Source organism: Musca autumnalis, unplaced genomic scaffold, assembly GCF_047663935.1.
Source record: "Musca autumnalis isolate F117 unplaced genomic scaffold, ASM4766393v1 scaffold_1, whole genome shotgun sequence".
Taxonomy (NCBI): Eukaryota; Metazoa; Arthropoda; class Insecta; order Diptera; family Muscidae; genus Musca; species Musca autumnalis.
This window is the reverse complement of record NW_027411644.1, coordinates 90,260,491-90,280,719: the sequence shown is the minus strand read 5'-3', so window position 1 is coordinate 90,280,719 and position 20,229 is coordinate 90,260,491. Positions and strand designations below refer to the sequence as shown.

General features: G+C 37.8%; 1 protein-coding gene across 6 annotated transcripts; it reads right to left on the bottom strand.

Moving 5' to 3' along the window:
- On the bottom strand, positions 1-15,191 carry ear (ENL/AF9-related super elongation complex transcription factor). 6 transcript variants are annotated; one of them, XM_073985107.1, is made up of 4 exons: positions 14,588-15,191; positions 14,256-14,522; positions 11,053-14,188; positions 1-277 (listed from the first exon to the last, which is right to left on the bottom strand). In XM_073985107.1, the coding sequence occupies exons 2-3, from the start codon at positions 14,431-14,433 to the stop codon at positions 11,088-11,090; spliced, it is 3,279 nt and encodes a 1,092-aa protein (XP_073841208.1). In that variant the 5' UTR covers positions 14,434-14,522; positions 14,588-15,191; the 3' UTR covers positions 1-277; positions 11,053-11,087. The 6 variants fall into 6 exon arrangements, with proteins under 6 accessions (XP_073841208.1, XP_073841202.1, XP_073841233.1 ...); XM_073985101.1 differs by having other exon boundaries at positions 14,995-15,180; XM_073985132.1 differs by having other exon boundaries at positions 15,070-15,177.
- Positions 15,192-20,229: the final 5,038 nt, after the last annotated feature.

Genomic DNA, 20,229 nt, shown 5'->3' with positions numbered 1-20,229 from the left:
TTTATTTTTTTTTCAAATTCATAAATCATTTTAACACAAATTTTGTGCAATGTATATTGTTATGTGTTGTTGTTGTTGTTATTTTTACCTTATGTGAAATACAATTGTATATTTAATATTTTTTGTATTTGCTTTTTGTTTTTGTTTTATTCATAATAGCTTCCCTTACACAAAGTAGATTATATATAAAAAAATCTTACATAACAAAAAATACCTCTTCTGGCATTAATGGTATGATTTCACGTTCACGTTAAGGTGAAAAGGGCCTTTTAAGGATCTGTAATGATAACGAAGAAAATATTTAGTATTGATATGGACATTGATATATCTTAGGCAGGGTTTAAATATTAGCAAAAACACCGAATATTTGCAGCTTTGCCTCCTAAAATTTCTCCGAAATATGTTTAGCAACAAATTTCACAAAAATATTGCTAGCGATGATATTGTTGTTATAATAAAAAAGCATCACACACTCATACTCATATTTTGCAGCACACATGATCAACACATATCAGAAAAGAGAACAAGCAACAAATGGTCTGTTCCTTTACTTCTGAAAATGGTAAAACCGGCAAAAGTAGCGAAAGTTGTAAACTGCTCCCATATGAATTGTATGGTGTCTGAAGTAAAGGAACGCTTTTCGAGTAAAAAGTGGTAAAACTTGAAGATTCTTGAACGTAAAGGAACAGAGCTAAAGTTTCAACGGCTTATGCTAGGTTTACATTTACGAAATCCACTCGATTTCAACTGTCAAATCCATAGGTTAAACGTCAAATCGTCAGTTGAAATCGAGTAGATTTCGTAAATGTAAACCAAGCATTAGCCAGGTTTTCAGCAAACAATTGTTTTTGAGATCAGGGTTACCAGCGCAATGTATTAAAAATCACGATATAATTAATTCCACTTTTTCGTTCAAAGGACATGTGAATTTTTGGTGAAGCCGTTCAAAATATATTTTTTTTTATTTTTAAACAATAATAATTAGTATTCTTTAGGTTCTACCATATGATGGGGGCTTTTTGACATTAAATGACACCTTTTTATACCCTCCACCATAGGATGGGGGTATATTAAGTTTGTCACTACGTTTGTAACTACTCGAAATAATCATTGTAGACCCCACAATCTATATATATTCTTGATCAGCGTGCAATTCTACATCGGTATAGCCATGTCCGTCCGTCTGTCCGTCTGTGGAAATCACTCTAGCGTCCGAACGGATTGACGTAGGTGGATGAAATTTTGGGAAAATCTATTATATGTACGTAGGATTTTTGGTATTGAAAGCGGGCTATGTAGGTCCACGCTTTCGTATAGCCCCCATACAAAATGACGCGTGACGCGTCGTCGTTTTAACGAATTTTTAAGATATTTGTCCCATTTAACCACCGAATTGGTTGTAATTTGGTATTTTGTGCCTCCAGTGACCAAAAAACATTCCTACCAAAGTTGGTTTATATAGGTCCACGTTTTGGTATAGCCCCCATATAAAGTACGCGTCATTTTAATATATTTTGAATGTATTAGTCCCATTTGACAACAGAATCGGTTGTAACTTTGTATTTTGTGTTTCCAGAGGCTAAGAAACATTTCTACCATAAAACGTTTATATAGGTCCATATTTTGATATAGCCCCATAGAACGATATCTCCCGATTTTCGGTATTTTGAAAGTTTTGGCCTCATTATCACACCGAGATGGCTGAAATTTGGTATTTATTGTTCGTTGGGGGTATGAAACTGTCCCCCAAAAGTTTGTAGGTATAGGTCTACGCCATCATATAGCCCCCATAGAACGGTACCTTCCGATTTTCGGTATTTTGAAGGTTGTGGCCACATTAATCCACGGAAATGACTGAAAATTGTGGTGGAGGGTATAAAAAGTTCGGCCCGACCGAACTTAACACTTTTCTTACTTGTTTATTACTGCGTTGGCAACCCTAATCAATAAAAACACACTCTGTGGCTAATTCGCTGCGACGAACGGTCAGCCGACTGGTTAGGCGTAAAAAACGAAATAATCAAAAATGTACAAAAATAAATATGCTTCGGTTGCTTATTTAGCCGTGTGTGTCAATATTGTGTAGCAGTTGAAGTGTACAGCTAATACTAATGTTTTTAGATGCTGGCTTTTAAACCCTGATCTTAGGAGATTTTGGAGCAAACATTAACGTGAATCCTCGTGGGAAATCTAGAGACTATGAGGGTTATTCTGAACGAAAATTCCACCTGAGTTTTGTCTTTCTGCCGTTTCAACTTAAAGGAAAAAGTGAAAAAACTCACGGGGAATTTATGTTCAGAATATTCCCTATCCATCACTCATCACCAGCAGAATTGATAAAAAGTCTGGATACTGAAATATTTGAACCGAGCCAGACGGTTCTTAAGGCCATCAAATCAGTTACAACGTTCTGAGGTAGGATTGCATCAGAAGTGGAGGTGGTGTACTAGCTTTACCTGTTGCACATAGGTATGGCAAGTCTTCCACAGAAAGGAACAGAAAAATTTCACTCTTCTGGTGTTCAAAACTTAGAATATATTTTCATCAGGAGTTCAATAGACACTAAGGCCATTCAAGCTATAAAATAATATGCCCTTTCCAGAACTTGCAAGAAGCTAACATTTTGTATATTCTTGCAGTACAGGAACAGACCAGGTGTCTCTTTTGAAAGTCGGAAAACTAATATTGATAAATAAATACCTCGCCGTTGCCAAGATATTAGAATGTCCAACAACATTAAAGAAAACAAATGTCTTAAACTGGTGGAAAACATAGAGATGATCATGTAAACATACGAGTATATCAGATTCTCTAACGCAATGATTCATTAGTTCTTCTTTGGAACGTTGGGCGCCACATTGAAAAATACGATTTCTAGCAGTGTCTTCCCCCAGGTTCATCATATAGCCGCTTTCCTGCTTCCCATGTGCTAAGATTCAGTTGAACTTGTATTAGAAACATTGGGCGCCACATTGCAAATATACGAATGAGATACAGTGGAGTTTTCCATTCTATGGATTGCTCTATTATTATGCGCAGTGTATTAATTTGATCTAAGTAGCTTCGGTTTGGTCGAAACCCTGCTTGTTCGTCACGCAGATACTTCTCTATGCTCTGCAATCTATCATTTAGAAGGATGGACATTAATTTGTAAACTGTGTTAATTATTGTTATGCCTCTCCAGTTATCGCAGACAGTTAAATAATTTTTCGTTGGCAGTTTTATGATGGCTCCTTTCGACCATGTAGTTGGAAATTGCTCATTTGCCCAAATGTTTGTTACATAAGGTTCTAAAATTTGCTGATGCGGTGGTATTTGTTTGGAGTAGTTCGGGGGGTATGCCGTCTTCTCCAGGTTTAATATGGCGTCTCTTATCTCTTCTACGGTGGCCGTATGTACATCTATCGAAACGTTAACTGGTGGACTTTCCTGCCATCGTTCGCTCCTGCTGCAGCCTCAGCTTCAATGGCTATGTTTTCGATTTATTTTTTTATCGGTTTTGGCTGCTTTTTTTAACTGCTTTTGCTTTTATTTTGTATTGCTGGTTGGTATTGACGTTTCCTAGTAGTTTTTCCTTTAGGGCATTCCTTTCCTGTATTAATGGGCCTATAGACATGGAATATTTTTTCAAATCGTTTTTTTTTGCTGTTGGAAAAAGGTGAAAAAATATGACAAGCACTCAACTATCTTGTCCTGTGGAGAGACTGAGGGACAGAGAATATTTCGATGTCTGGAAAAGACAGGCGAAATCCTTGCTCGTAATTAAAGGATGCTGGAAAGCAGTTAACGAGGCGATGCCCAATACGGACTTGAATGAAGGTGCGCTGGCGGAGACTACGCTTATGGTTGATCCAAACGACAAAAAAAGCTTGGACGGCTTTGGTAAAGGCGTACGAAGATACCGGTCTAACTCGTATGGTTGAACTTCTGAAGCAGTTGGTTAACATTAAAATGCAAAATTACAAGAGATTGAAGTCTGCGTTAACGATTTGGTAATTATTGCATTAAAAGTCAAGAACGCTGGCTTGAATATAGGCGACGAACTAACGGCTTTATTGATGTTGGCCGGTTTAACTGAAGACTTCAAACTCCTGGTAATGGCTGTGGAGAACTCAAAAGAAAAGTTGATGGTCGATATGGTAAAGAACAATTTTATCAAATATCAGGAAAGCAACCGTGGTGCAATGGTATGCATACCCGCCTTGCACACATAAGGTCGTGGGTTCGATTCCCCGACCAGGCAACATCAAAACACTTTTCAACGGTGGCAAAATACCCCTCAGTAATGTTGGCGACATTTCCTGAGTATTTCAGCCATGTAAAACTTCTCTACAAAAGTGGTGTCTTAGACACGCCGTTCGGACTCGGCGATAAACTGTAGGTCCCATGTCATTGAGCTAATATGAATCGGGGTGCACTCATTGATATGAGAGAAGTCTCCCTTGTCCCTTATGGGATGTTTGTGGAACAATTATTATTATATCAGGAAAGCAAGCTGCACTTCAAGCAAAGACGTCAAAGAAATTCAAGAAGCAAATAATTTGTTATAATTGCAAGAAATTGGGCCATATTTCGAAGAACTGCCCGAACAAATCCTACACAAATGGTGGTCATGGAAGTAATCCCAATAAATCGGAAGTTTTGTTCGCAACGAAAGGTGTTACATAATGTGCAAATGCAGGAACTGAAGTAAATGCAAATTCCAATTATTGGTTTATAGATAGCGGAGCAAGTAACCACATGACCAATAGCAACTCGGAATATGTACAACTTTAGAAACGTGGAATGTAAGAAGGTAGTTGTGGCGAATAAAGAGGAATTTGAGGTCAAATGTGTTGGGAGATATCGACATAAAAATTAACTGTAAAAACAAAGGCAAAACTATCACCGTTAAAGATGTGGAGTATGTGCCCAAATGTGTGCACACATTTACTTTCCGTCAAGCAAATTACAAGGAACAACAAAAAGGTGACATTTCAAGGTGATGTATGTCGAATTTCTGATTGTGAAGGAAAAACCATAACCTCTCCAAGAGTTTTTAATGAATTATATCATTTGGAGAACACATCTACCAAAGTGTCTTCTAGTGCTTTAGTTGTGAAAAACGATTTTAACTTGTGGCATCGGAAAATGGGTCACATCTGCTCCATGAAATGAAAGATGCGAATTTCGGAATACAATTCTCAAATAAAGAACAAGGACCGTGTACGATTTGTGTTAAGGGCAAACAAACACGCAGGCCAAATAATGAAGGAGGTACTAGAGCGACTCAATTGTTGGAACTCGTCCTTTGGGATGTTGTGGGACCACTCAACACAACATAATTTTCCGGAAGTCGTTTTCTACTCACTTTTGTCGACGACTTCTCTCGAAAAGTTCTTGCATATCCGTTGAAGAGTAAATCTGATGTTTTTTTTCGAAATTCGTGGAATTCAAATGTTTGTTTGAGAAGCAAACCGGAAAGAGAATCATAATTCTTAGAACAGACCATGGAGGAGAATACGTGAAATTGCAGTATTTAAATTTCTTCAAGGAACATGGAATAAATCATCAAAGAACTTGTGTCTATTCTCCTGAACAGAACGGCGTTGCAGAGCGGATGAATCGAACCATTATAGAAAGAGTTCGATGCATGCTTTTAGATAGTGGTCTCAATAATCGTTTCTGGGCTAAAGCCAAAGCCACGTCCACATTTTTAGTTAATCGTGTACCTTGCCGTGGGTCGGACAAATGCCCAGATGAAATATGGACAGGACGCAAACTAAATTTGAAATTTTTGAGAATTTTTGGTTGTCCGGCGTTAGTGCACATTCCATGAGAAAGGAGATCAAAACTAGATCCGAAATCGACCGTGTGCATCATGGTGGGATACAGCAGTGAAAGCAAAGGTTATCGTTTATACAACCCTTATGATGGAAAAATAATTATAAGTCGAGATGTTGTTTTCGTGGAACTAGGGATACGCAGTGGAATGCAATAATCGGTTTTTCGATTATACGGTTTTCGTGAAAAACTTAAAACTCGATTTTCGGTTAGTCGATTATTTGAGAGTGTATTGAAAGTCGACTTTCGATTATTCGTTAACCGCCGAAAACCGATTATAATCGAATATAATCGACCATTTTCGTTGATGCGATCCATCATGTATGTATGTATACAAAAGTACCGTCCATTACGCGGTTTTAGCACACCCAATAGTCAACTACGACTAATAGTCGTCCACGATTAATAGTCGACTACGAATAATAATAGACTACGACTAATGGTCGACTGCGAATAATAGTTGACTCCGTCTTTCGAAAGTCGATTAAGAAAAATCGATTATCCGGTTTTCGCATAGTCAATAGTCGACTACGACTTTTAGAAATTTTGCGGCTAATAATCGATTAATCGATTAACCGAAATCGATTTTACGTATCCCTACGTGGAACATGAACAAGTAAAGGAAACATAAAATATTGTGCAAGATTTCTACTATCCTGATTAAGTGGTGGTGTCGATTCAGGGGAGAGTGAAGTTATTGTCCCATCAGGAGCAATTGATGTCCCATCAAATCACAGTGAATCGACTTCTTCGCCAATGACGATGAACAAGCTGAAGGCAACCTAGTTTCTGACGAAGCAAATCCTGAATCGGAAACGGACATCGAACATTTGGATACTGATTGGCCTTCGAACTGTGATAATGCTGAAAGACGAACTGATAGCACAGGGTCGCCGAATATACATAACAACCAACCGAGTATTGAAGAACCAACTATACGCAGATCTGAACCAATCGCGATGGTGTTTGTTTCAACTAATTCAGGAAGTTTCAAAGAAGCAATGTCTTCAGTTCATGCGGAAAATTGGAAATCTGCGATGAATGAAGAAATCAACTCATTAAAGTCAAATAATACGTGGGTTTTGACTGACTTACCTCCGGAAGAAAAGGCCGTGCAGTGCAAGTGGGTTTTCAAAAGCAAATGTGACAATGACGGTAATTCAAAGAAATGGAAAGATAGGCTGGTAGTGAAGGGTTTTACGCAGCGCGAAGTTATAGACTTCAACGAAACTTTTTCCCCGTTGTTAGGTACGAGTCTGTAAGATTCATTGTTGCCCATGCTGCGAAATATAATATGGTGATCCACCAGTCAGTGCCTATTTGAATGCTGAAAATGGGCCTTGTTCGGAGCGACATCGACCAATGTACACATAGCCCAGAAAGTCTGCGTTCACCTTACTACTTTTCAAAAACGATGCTAAAACTTTAATGAATAGGTAAATGAGACCAGTTTTTCTTTCACAAATACGTTATTGGCACTCTTTACTACCAGAATAAAAATAAAAATTCCAGAAAATATATTATTATTACGAAGATAACGGTAAAAAAGTGTTACAACTGTTAAATTAGAGACCCAAAAAGTCTGCGTTCACATTGTATGTTGCAATAATAACGTTAGTTTTTTTTTTGATTTTTTTGCAGTTTTCTCCCATTATTAATTAATATTGTCACAACTGGTCATTCTTTGAGGTTTGCACACTTAACTTAAAGAAGTAAGTTATTTCAAGAATGGAAAACAAGGGCAATGAAATTGGCATCGATAAAAGGAAAATTCTAGGAAAATGGCGAGGGTGCTGTTTTGGTTTGGGGGTGTATAGCAGCTTCTGGAGTGGGCCCACTTGTATTTATTGAATCGACAATGGACAAGTGGTTACCTAAACATCATGAAACGCAGAAGAACTTGGCTTAGCTACGAAATTTTGGTTGCAAAAACAACATAACGTTTCAAAGCATACTGCTGAGATTGTAAGGTTTTGGCTCCTATATAATGCCCAGATCTGGGTTTTGGCGTAAAAATTTTATTCTGGTACTAAAGAGTGCCAATAACATATTTATGAAAGAAAAACTGATATCATTTGCCTATTTATTAAAGTTTTAGCATAATTTTTGGAAAGTAGTAAGGAGAACGCAGACTTTCTGGGCTATGTGTATATACCACGATATAAGCTTTATGCCGCAATATACGTCTACAATGTTCTCATTTTTTCTGATAATATAAAGGCGGTTAGAAACATCAAGAAGAAACTATCTAAAGCATTCAAAATGAAATATATGGGAGAAGTATCGACAGTGCTTGGAATGAAGATCACCCAAGGCGTATATCACATAAAGATAGACCATAGCAAATACATATCGGATGTGTTGAAGCGTTTTAGAATGGATGATTGAAGCCCTATTTAAACGCCGATCGATATTAATCAAAAACTATCGTCTATTATCGTTTTAGCACAAACCCTGGCAATGCTCATTGGGAGGCCGTAAAGTGTGTAATGCGTTATTTAAAGGGAATGCTTGGTAAAGGATTGGTTTATAGAACAAATAGTAAAGAATCAAACATGATCGGATATTGTGACGCCGATTGGGCAATGTGGATGACCGACAGTCAACAACAGGCGGCGCATTTCTTTATCAGTCAGCTGCAATTTCATGGGCTACAAAGAAGCAAAAAACTGTAGCAATTTCCTCAACGGAAGCTAAATTTATGTCAGTGACCGCTGCTATTCAAGAATCAAAGGTTAGAAAAGAATCTCAATCCAGATTGCGAGACTTCAATTTAACTATTTTGTAACAATAAGGTTCCTGAATAACAACAATTTAAACAGAACATTGCATATGGATATAAAAGCACAGTTCAATGGACAAAAAATCGATGCAAAAGAAGTTACCCTAGAATACATTTCAACTAACGAAATGGTAGCATATGCCCTCACTAAACCTATATCAGAACAAAAAATTAACAACAAAAAAATTAAAATTAATTAATTACTTTGGTCTTCTATAAATCGATAATATGTTAATTGATAATTTAATTTTAAACAAATGTTTATACATTCAGGGAGAGTGATGTAATTAGAATGTTTTAATCATTTGTATGTTTACTTTGTTGTTAAAATACTATACTCGATATAGCATGCCATGATTTTTATTGTATAAGTTTTTTCCAAAATTAGTACACATTTTTTCCGTCTCAATAAAAACTTTAAACACAATAGGAATAAGTGAATTGTGGGCAACGGTTAAGTCACTCTCGAACCCTGGACAGAAGAAAGTCACGTTTGGCGACGTTTTTTTTATCAACAATTTGTGGAGCACCCCGGGTGTAATAGGGCGAAGGAATGAGAAGTACGTTGCATTAAATCTCTTCCTGCCGAGATGAAGCAACCACAATTTTCAATGAACGATGTTGCATTAGGAACAATAAATCATCCAAAGCGTTGGGCCCTGATGGAATCTCCATGGTAATGCTGAAACAGCTGGATGAGGCGGGAGTGGTGTATCTCACTAAAGTTCTCAACCTGTCGCTAGCCACCCTCATCGTTCCCGAAGTCTTGGAAATGGACAGGGTGGTCCCGCTTCTCAAGCCAGGCCGGGATGGCAGCAAGTGGCAATGACCCTTAGTCCTTCCCGCGTCAGAAATAGTTATACAGTTGCCGATCATCAGCATGGATTCCGTAAGCAGCACTGTACGCCATCTCCACACATATTAGTCGAGGACTGAACCAGAGCAAGCCGTGCGATACAACAGTAACGGTGGTGCTACTGTGAACGTCAGTCGTACGTGGAATTCAGGAACAGGAAGTCCAAGCCCCGTAGAGGGAAACAGGGAGTTCCCCTAGCTGGGGTGGTATTTCCGAAACTGTTTAACCTCGGTCTCTGGTGAGCGAATATAAGTGCAACGCGATGGACAAATATTCAAACCTGTCAGAATGCAGCCCTGAGAACTGCAGCAGGGTGCCTCCTCATGTCTTCAGTGGACCATCTACATGGGAAGACAAAGATTCTTGCAGTAAAGCAACACATGGAATATTTTCGTTGCAGTATTTGCTCGGGTGTTACCGTGATCACCATAAGGCGGATAGGACTCCCCCACCCAAGCATGTGAGGAGAGATCTTCATGATCTAGAAAGAGAGGTCCAACATTTCAAGAGAGGACCCCTAGATCAACAGGCCTATAAAGCAGGTTTAAATAGCATATACAACTATCATGTGAATGCTGTCATCGAAGAACACCCCCCATCCTCTCGCACCTGAGGAGCGTCAGCTGCCGCGACAAACCGGAGTAGTTTTGGCTCATCTATGCTTGGGATGGTGCAGTCGTCTAAATTTCTATAGGGAAAGGATCGATGACACCGTGCAAAACATGTAACATAGGCCCGCACGATACACTGCACCTGTTCAATTGTCCTGCCAAACCTACCCAACTTACCCCAGTAGATCTGTGGTTAGATCCCATCGAATCAGCCCCATTCCTAGAACTGAAGCTAGACCCAGAGCCAGATTAAGCGGAAAATGAACTTACAAACATAAAATATAAACATTGTTACAACAACGGCAACAACATTATTGCCAATTTCTTCCGGGAGTACAATATACAATAATCTTCTGCAAAGTTGCTGAACGCGAAAAGTCAATTTGACTTCTTTCTAAGGCATAAAAGACAAAAAAGAAAATGGTAGCCTTCTAAAACCTTAATTTCTTAACAGCTGCCAATCCCACGGCTGTTTCTTCGATTGACCCGAAACCAAAAGCGTTTCATCTAGCGGGTGCCAAACCAGCATCAAACCTATGCAGCTACAACAGAAACCACCATGTGTCACCTAGAACAATGTCCTAAAAGCTGTAAATGATAGTTCCTGAGGCAAAGACTACATAGAAAGCGCCGTACAAAACCGTCAGTCATTCCTCCTTAACTGTAGTGTTTCAGTTAGGATATCCTTCCAAATCGATTGTAGATTGCGAACTTCATGAGGGCCACTCTCCTCAAGCTATAAAGGTTATACGTATATGACTAATATCAGTCCTAAATCCTAATCCCAAAGTGTGTGACAACTTTTCTGGGAAACACGTTCCATTCTAGCGCAAACTAAATCCGCGTAAAAAATCTCTTCATTTCCTACGGAAAACGACATGAATATACGTCCTTCCCGTCTCAAAAGCTTTCACGAAAAAAGACAAAATCTAAATTTCAAAAATTTAAATTTTGTAAATACATAGTATATTTCTACTCACCTTTTTCCTCTTCCACCTTAAACATGAATTCTATGTCATGATACCGATGTGGCAAAAAATTCCTGTAATCGCTGTACTGTCACACGATCCAATTTGCATAAATCGAAATCGAATGTTTTTGTTGTAATTTCATAACAACCCGTTGCCGCAATCATTTCAACCACTTGCTGGAGATCTTCATTGTCCTGTAGTGTCATAATTTTGTGATGTAACTCCTGCAATTCACTCAGATAATCTAAAGGCAATTGATGTGATGGCAGAGCTGCTGCTGCTGCCGATGATGAATTTGTAGCCGCTGTAGTGGGTGTCGCTGAGCTACTATTACAAGTGGCTGCATTGGCGGTGGCACTGGTGGCATTACCCACAGCTTCAGTGGCACTTAAGGCAGGCGAATGTGCAGCCGGTGGTACCGTTGTGGGTGGAGCTAATGGAGCTGCTGCCGCCGTACTAGATGGTGATGCTCCTGGCTGTAGGAAGGTCGATGGAGCCTCTGCTGATATACTTGCCCTACTACCCGCATTACGTAACGAGGGCGATTTGGATTTTTCTCTCACGGATTTAGTCTCTTTTTTCATTTGTTTGAGTGGTGGCTCAATGAAGGTGTTGGCTGCTTGAGAATTACGTCTACGTTTCTTTTCCCGCTCTTCTTCATTCTTTGACGATTTATCCGTTTTGTCTTTAGAAGACTTAATGGATTTGGGAGGAGGTTCTTTTAATTGTGGCGGTGGTGGTGGCGGAGTAGGGTTGATGGGCTTAACCGCCGCCGGCGCCGCACTTTCATGTGATGTAGGTGCAGATTTTTGAGCTTTGGGTAAACTTAGATCGGGAAAACTACTGTTTGAGCTGTCAGAATGTGTAATGACGGGTGGTGGGGGTTTATTTGGGGGATTAATGTTGGTTGGAGTGTCCAAAGTGGGTGCCGATGAAACACTATCATTATCGCTAAGATCTAAATGGCCGGCAGCAATTGGTGCTGGAGCTGCTGTTGTATTAGCTGAGGAAGGTGTTGTAAGGGGAGCCGCAAATGACGCACTTGTTGTGGGCGCATTGTTATTTGCAATTGTTGATGCAGTTGTCGATGACGACGAGGAGGAGGTGGTGGTGGAGGAGGTATTGATGGTGGCTGATGACGAAGATGATAATTTTGGTTGTTTGCTTTTAATTTCTGTGCCATCGCCAACGCCATCAGTCGACTTATGTTTCGAGGATGATTTTTCTTCCTTTGATCTATCTTTGGACTTTTTTTCTTTGTTTTTCGAGGACTTGGATGATGAACTATTGCTGATAGTGGTTGTTGTCGAAGATGTGGTTGAAGATGGTGTTGTATTGACACCAGAAGTCTCTTCAGGATTGCTGATACGTGGACTATTAGTAAGACTTGTTGTGTTGCTGGCTTGTTGTTGCAACGATTGCTGTAATGGTGGTGGAACTGAGAAGTTTTCCGAGCTGGGTTTCTCTTCGGTTGTCTTGTCTTTGATTTCTTTTTCCTTTTTACTTTCCTTGTCTTTATCCCGGTCCTTATCTTTATCCCTCTCCTTATCACGTTCCTTATCTCGGTCTCTATCTTTATCCTTATCTTTATTTTTTTCCTTCTTCTTGTGTTTGTGTGAGCGTTTATCTTTTTCTGGAGGTGCCGCCGCAGTTGATGTTGCCGTAGTCGATGCTGCTGTTGTCGACGATGTGATCTTTTTATCGCTAGCTGGAGGAGGCTGCTGAGAAGCAACAATTGTTGGTGGCAATGTTGTTGTTACTCCAGAATTAGTTGCAGCTGCAGCATTTTCTTGATTTTTGGTTTGTTCTGGTTTAGTTGATTTTTCGGACTTTTTAGATATTTCATTGGCATTTAAAGGACTCTTTGAGTGCTTTTCGGCAGTAGCAACGCTTGCCGCTGCTGGATTGGGAATTGCCAAGGGGTTTGTATTTGCAGGTGTTATGGTTGTTGGGGGCGGTTTGGCTTCATCCTTTGATGATGCCGATTTAGCCGAGGCCTCTAGAGCTTTTTGTTTCTCCTTCTCTTCGTGTCTTCTCTCCTTGTCCCTTTCCTTGTCCTTATCTTTTTTCTCTTTCTTTGACTTTTTACCACTCGAGGATGACTCCTTCGATTTCGATTCCTTGGATGAAGAATCCTTTGATGATTTTGAGGATGAAGACTTTCCCTCCTCAATTTTTCCACTTTGGGAAGATGAAGGCCGCGCTACGGGAGCTGAATTATTTGCCATGCTTCCAGTGGTCGGCGGCGCGTTTGCATTTTGGTTCAGAGTATTTGTGGGCGCCACAGCGTTTGTTTTCAAAGGACTTAGTTCCCTTGAGGGCTTGGGACTTGTTGGTCTCTTGTTGTTATTTGAAACATGTGTATTTCCCGATGACGACTTGTCTCGATCTCGATCACGGTCTTTGTCTCTGTTTTTATCTTTTTTGGATTTCTCTTCATTTTTGTCACGTTTTTCATGTTTCGAATCCGACTTTTTCGACTCACTTCGCCCTTCCTTGTGGGGACTATTTGTCGATTGCTTGTGATGTTTTTCTTTCCGCTCGGAACGTTCCTTTGATCTATCTGATGATGACTTATCCTTATCTTTTGAAGATTTTTCCTTTGTGGGCGGTAAGCCACTGGGGTTGTTGCTTCCGGTTTTAGTGTCGGGAGAATGTTTGGAATTGCTGCTAGAGTTATAAGCACCAGTTGCGGCACCAGGATTGGCTGGTCCACCCGTATTACCACCTGATGATGTTTTTGTTATTGGTGGCCCAAATAGATTGGCAAATGAGTTTAACTTTGAATCATCTGGAGGACGACTTTTATGTTTCTTTTCGGCCGACGAGCTCTTGTGGACATCACCGTGTCCCGTTGTATTAGCACCCGACATCGAGCTATTTGTTATGGCATTACTAGAAGGTACAGCCGATACCAATACACCGCCACCTCTTAAAAGTTTTTGACGAAATTCTTCTGAAGGACTTTCAAAAACATGTTTTCGAATTTCGTGATTATGTTTTGGTGGTCCTGTTGTTTGTAAATTTAAATCGTATTGGTAGTTTATGCGTTTTGGTTCATCTCGATTGCGTAGATGAATTTCTATGACAACATCGAAGCCAGCATAGCCCGACTCTTGAATGACATATGGTGGCTCCTTGCAAACTGAAAAAAAGACGAAAATGACAGTAAATTTGCAAATTTCTTTTTAAATCCGACTTAGCCTACTTACCACGCTTGGGCTTGGCAAAAGATTCATGCAAATTAAAAACAATTTTCTCCACAAATACACTAATGTCACCCTGCTGTCCTTTTACATACAGCTCCCAATCATGGGTAAAACCTTCAACAGTTTTTTTGCTCCTCAACTTTGAGGTATGACCAATTTCAAATTGCACTTTAACCGCCATTTACTTAACTCGCAAGATTAGGGCACAACTTTCTGCGACTTGTGCCTCCTTTTCACAATCCTATCACCTTCCTTCTTGAAGGATGTCAACTGAAATATACAATAAAAACAATCAACCCACACACGAACTAACATTTGACCCACCAGCCACAAACCATGAATGTGTGGTGTGTTGTTTGCATCCACAAGAAGTAAAATATATAAGCGAAAGAAAGTTAGAAAGGGAAAGAAAATGCGTGTGCAACGAGAAAAATCTCAACAATATTTTCCCATTAAAAAAGAAGGGGGGTTGGCTGGTGGCATGGTGAATGTGCAATCAATTACTCAAAATCAAAACAATCCACTGTGGAAATAATTACAATTCATCACTTTTTTACCAATAATAAACTCTTTGGCGTTAGTTTATTCTTTAATTTTGTAATGGTTTACAAACTTTCTTCAAATTTATATTCATTTTCATCTATTCGAATTGCATGCCCCCCTTTCTCTATCGTTGACACACACACACTAACACATTCGCTGCATTTGTTTTCAATTACAAATTGGAAAATTGATTTCTTACAATTTTGAGCCGATAATTCACTTTACTATTGCAAATATTTTAATCAACAAATATTCCTATATTCGATTTCTTTACATTAATTCAATAATTCGTCGGCAATATGTTTGTTTTTTCCTTCCATAATATCTTTTTCTCGCAGGTTTCGGCCACAGAACTAGGGATAAGTAAAGTCGATTTCGGTTAATCGATTATTAGACGTAAAATTTGTAAAAACCGTAGTAGAGTTGTACAATCTAGTTCATTTGAAAGATCTAGTTCAATAGTTCAGCTCTTTTAACTGAACTAGTTCAGTAATCTAGTTCATAGTTCACTATCCAGTTCAATCATTCGGATCAGAATCGTTCACCGACTCTTAATCGTTCGTTGGATGAAAACGCATACATACACCAAATAGAAACAAACAATAGAATAATATAATTTTACTACTCCAGAACAAAAATATTACATTTGCATAGCTTTATTCCATACTTAAAGAAAGATTAAGTTGGTATAAATTTAAGAAAAAAACGTCCTTCATTTAGGTAGCTGACAAAAAATATTGTGTGTGTGTAGAAATCGTCATTGCGAAAAAAGCTTTGTGTGTGTGTTTTTCTTTATTTTTTTTCTTTTTTATCCAAAACAAGACACATTCAATAGGTAATGGATTCGGCATATTGGAATATGTTATGTCTCTATGTTTTTGTAGAAATCTTAATTTTCGAACATCTATTCCATGTACCTTGATCGAAAACGTAAAAAAACTTATCACATAACGAAGGCATCACTTAACACAGACGACGGCGTCACTTGCATTTGTGAACGACATGTTGAACTAGATTGTGAATCGTTCGTTCGTTGATCGTGCGGTCACCAGCTCTGATTATAGTTCAGTGAACTATTGAACTATAATGAACTATATCGACTGATCTAGTTCATACACTCTTTTCAGTGAATCGTTCAAGTGAACTAGTTCGTTCATGAACTATACAACTCTAAACCGTAGTCGAGTATTGACTGTGCGAAAACCGGAAAATCGATTATTCTTAATCGACTTTCGAAAGACTGATGCTTTGTTCCCGTACTTTTTAATAGTAAAACTCGTAAAAGAGAGAAAGAAAGAAATTTTGTTGTCACATAAAAGTTTTTTCAAAAAGTTCGGGAACGGAAAAATGGAAAATACGTCAAAAAAAACTGGAACAAATGTCAAAGTCGGCGTATCAGCCAATCAGACGCCGGCAACCATGTTACTATTTTTTTACTCGCCCAAATTTGTCGTGTAAAAAGTTTTTAAAGAGAGCGTCATTCAGCGCCATTTTTGTTTAAAGAGAAGTGAACATTTTACAACTTTTTTGTGTACGGGAACGCTTTTTCGAGTAAAATGTGTAAAAGTCGTAAAAATTGTAAAAACTTTTTAGTTCTGGAACACAGCTTGAGTCGACTACTAGTCTTATACTTTGTTTACATTTACGAAATCCACTCGATTTCAACTGTTAATACCTTTGCGTATACGTCAAATGAAAACTCATCTGAAATCGATTGGATTTCATTTGACGTTTGAGCAATGGAGTTGACAGTTGAAATCGAGTGGATTTCGTAAATGTAAACCAAGCATTATAGTACGTTTATATATAACCGGATTTAACAAACCCACTGGGTTTTAAATGTCAATTCCGTTACATATACGTCAAACAAATCCTCATAAAGAAGGTTAACCCTGCAGAAGGCTACAATATAAACATGGTTGCAGTCTAGTCGAAGTCGACCATTAATAGTAGTCGAACGATCGCACCAATGAACATGGTCGATTATATTCGATTATAACCGGTATTCGGTTGTTAATGAAAACTCGAAAGTCGACTTTTAGAAAACCTTTATAAAATCGATTATTGCTTGGTTTACATTTACGAAATCCACTCGATTTCAACTGTCAATTCCTTTGCGTATACGTCAAATGAAAAGTCATCCGAAATCCATTGGATTTCATTTGATGTTTAAGCAATGCAATTGACAGTTGAAATCGAGTGGATTTCGTAAATGTAAACCAAGCATAACTGAAAATCGAGTTTTACGTTTTAGACAATGCATTTCACTGCGTATCCCTACACAGAACAAACGTACATACCATGGCACAATTACCCAGGTAATGGCATCGTAAAATTTTGAATATGTTATATCAAAACTTTCTTTATGTTGTTGGGGAAATTACAACAAAAATAATTTTTTTATAAAGGGATTTGACTTTTCATATTCGATCAGCTGGTGTGATACCACTACCTGGTAGTTCTGCCATGGTACATACTATAAAATGTCAATTCCATTGCATTTGCGGCCTCATAAAGCTATAGTACGTTTACATATCACTGGATATAATAAATCCACATGCAATTATAAAGTGGCGTAAAACGCCAGCGTCGTGGTTTCTATCTGTCAATTTTTTTGCTATTGTAAATAAATTGTATGAAAATGTAAACAAACATTTTGATATGTTCCGGTCCACACTGGAGTGATTTCACTGAAATAATTTCATGAAATTAGGCGTTTTACGAACGAGTTTCCCAACATAGCAATTTCTTAAAACTTCTATATTATGGGTCTCGATCTAAAAACGCACAATTTCATGAAATTATTTCATTGAAATCACTCCAGTGTGGACCGGAACTATCTTGAAGAATTTTTGCCCAAATTGAGTTGTTGTTGTGCTACTTTCATGGCCTGGGGCTGGATTCTTGTTCTATGAAAATTTGAAATGAAAAATATTTCTTTTATAATTTTTTTTTCATTTGACAGTTGAAAATTTTAAATGAAAACTTTTATAAAGGAGAAAACTGTCAAATGAAAAAAATTATAAAGGAAATATTTTTCATTTCAAATTTACCAGCCCCTGGTAAATAGATCTTGCGTAAATATGTGTAACGTTGTCCCGATTTTCATTATGCGATTTTCCTTGCGGCAATTTTTCTCGTTCCCCCCATACAGTCCCGATTAACATTAGGCGAGTTTACTTGCGGCAATTTTTCTCGTTCCTTTTTAAACTTTTGCGTTTATAAAAGGCAATTCTGTTCCGACAAGTTTTTTTTTTTCAAAACAATGAAAATAATGTCAAATACGAAAAATATAGAAGGAATTGCCTGAAAATTGCCGGTACGAGCAATTTTTTTTTTCATTTCCATTCCCCTTGCGTGTCTCTCCTACAAAAAGAGGACTTACGGCAAGTAAACTTTCCAATGTAAATTGGGACTAATGCTTGGTTTACATTTACGAAATCCACTCGATTTCAACTGTCAAATCCATAGGGTAAACCATGGTACAATAAAGGAGAGGTAGGCCAGGTATGAAAATCACTGAGAAATGCTACCCTGCAGCCATGGCTTAAAACGTCAAATGGCATGGTACAATAATAATGGTAGATGTACCTGCATAGCTATCCCGTATTACAAAAACATATGGAACTTAGAGCTTCACTTTTTATATGTTAAAAGTGCCATATAGTGTAAAAACATTTCTTTGGCTAGGCTCCAGAATATTCTTGTTGGTAAAGTGTTCCAAAAATAGCAAAAGTTCTTCCCAAACTTATGACAGTTAAAAAATGTCATTCACTTATTTGCTACTTGACAAGTTTGGCTAATCTGACATCGTGATTGCTGGCATCCGATTTGCAGATAAATGTCAGCAGAATTTTTACAAAAATTTTAATTTTTACATTCCCGTACTTTTGGAACAAATTTAAATTAATATCAATATTTGATAAAACTTTCATTCGTAAGTTTTGCTAAAAAAATCAACAATTTTATTTTGCCACGCGAATACACATTTGTTGTCCTTGTTTTCAATTTTAAGATATAGTGTTACAGCAGAAGTTTTTTGTTGGAACAATTCAGCGATACATCTACCTTTATGATTGCATAATGACAAAAACAGTACAAAATGTCAACACTGCTTTTGACAGATTAGGCCATAAAAAGAAAAAAATTGTAATCAGCTGTGAGCTGTGGCCTACCTTTACTTTATTCTACCATGGGGTAAACGTCAAATGAAATCCAATGGATTTCAGATGAGATTTCATTTGACGTTTGAGCTATGGAATTGACAGTTGAAATCGAGTGGATTTCGTAAATGTAAACTTAGCATAATGCCAAGTTTACATTTGCGCTCCAAAATCCACTGGATTTCACGAAATACACCCCGGTGTTTACACTTATTTTTTGTTGATTTCAAACATTTCACAATGATCAAGGTAGATGCATATGCGCAGCTGATCGAACATGAATTTTCAAAACAAGTTGTTGTAAATTGAATTAATCATCAAAAATATACGACATTATAGAACTTTACAATTTTATTTGGAAAATTATCGTAAAACTATCTATATATCGTATTAATTGTGTATAGTACTAACAAATGAAAAAATAATGATTTTATATTTGAGACATCATAATAATAAATTTTGATAGATAGAATTTTTGCTCAGAACCTGCACAACATTAGTACTTGCAGTAGTTTTTCCGTTTAGTGTTAAAAATGCGTTCCCGTACTCTGAAATGTAGCAAGACTTGCACTTCTCTGTAAACGAAAATAGCGCCGAATAACACCCTCTTCTCCTGTTTTCTGCCATATAATTTTGTCCTAGTAGAAACTAGCAGCAAACATGTTCATTGGCATCTAATATGATAGCTGATACGTTGATTTTGGCATTTATGCTGGAGTTTTTGCAATTTCATTTTTCCTAGTAGAAACTAGCAGCAAGCATGTTCATTGGCATCTAATATGATAGCTGATACGTTGATTTTGACGTTTATGCTGGAGTTTTTGCAATTTCATTTTTCCGTTCCCGTATTTTTTAAGAAATTTGTATTGGAAGCAATTTTTGACAATTCGCTCTTTTTTCTAAAATTACCATTAAAAATGTACGGGAACACAATGAAAAATAGCATTGTAACAAAGTAATTTAATATTTTTTTCACATTGTTTACAAATTGTTATACTAAATTTTTTTTCAGCAATTGACCATCTACCTTGTTTATTGTGATACGTGAAAAGTGGTACTTTTTTAGGCACAAACAGGGTTGTATATCATGTGTACTGTGATTTCGATGTTGATTTCGCTGAAATCACGAAATGATATGATTTCATTTTTGTATGCGAAATCATGATAAATTTGGCTTGATTCCGCGCGAAATCACGAAACGCCTTCGAAATCACGAAACGACGCCGAATGTAAACTAAGCATAAGGGGATGTTAAAATGTTCAAATACAAT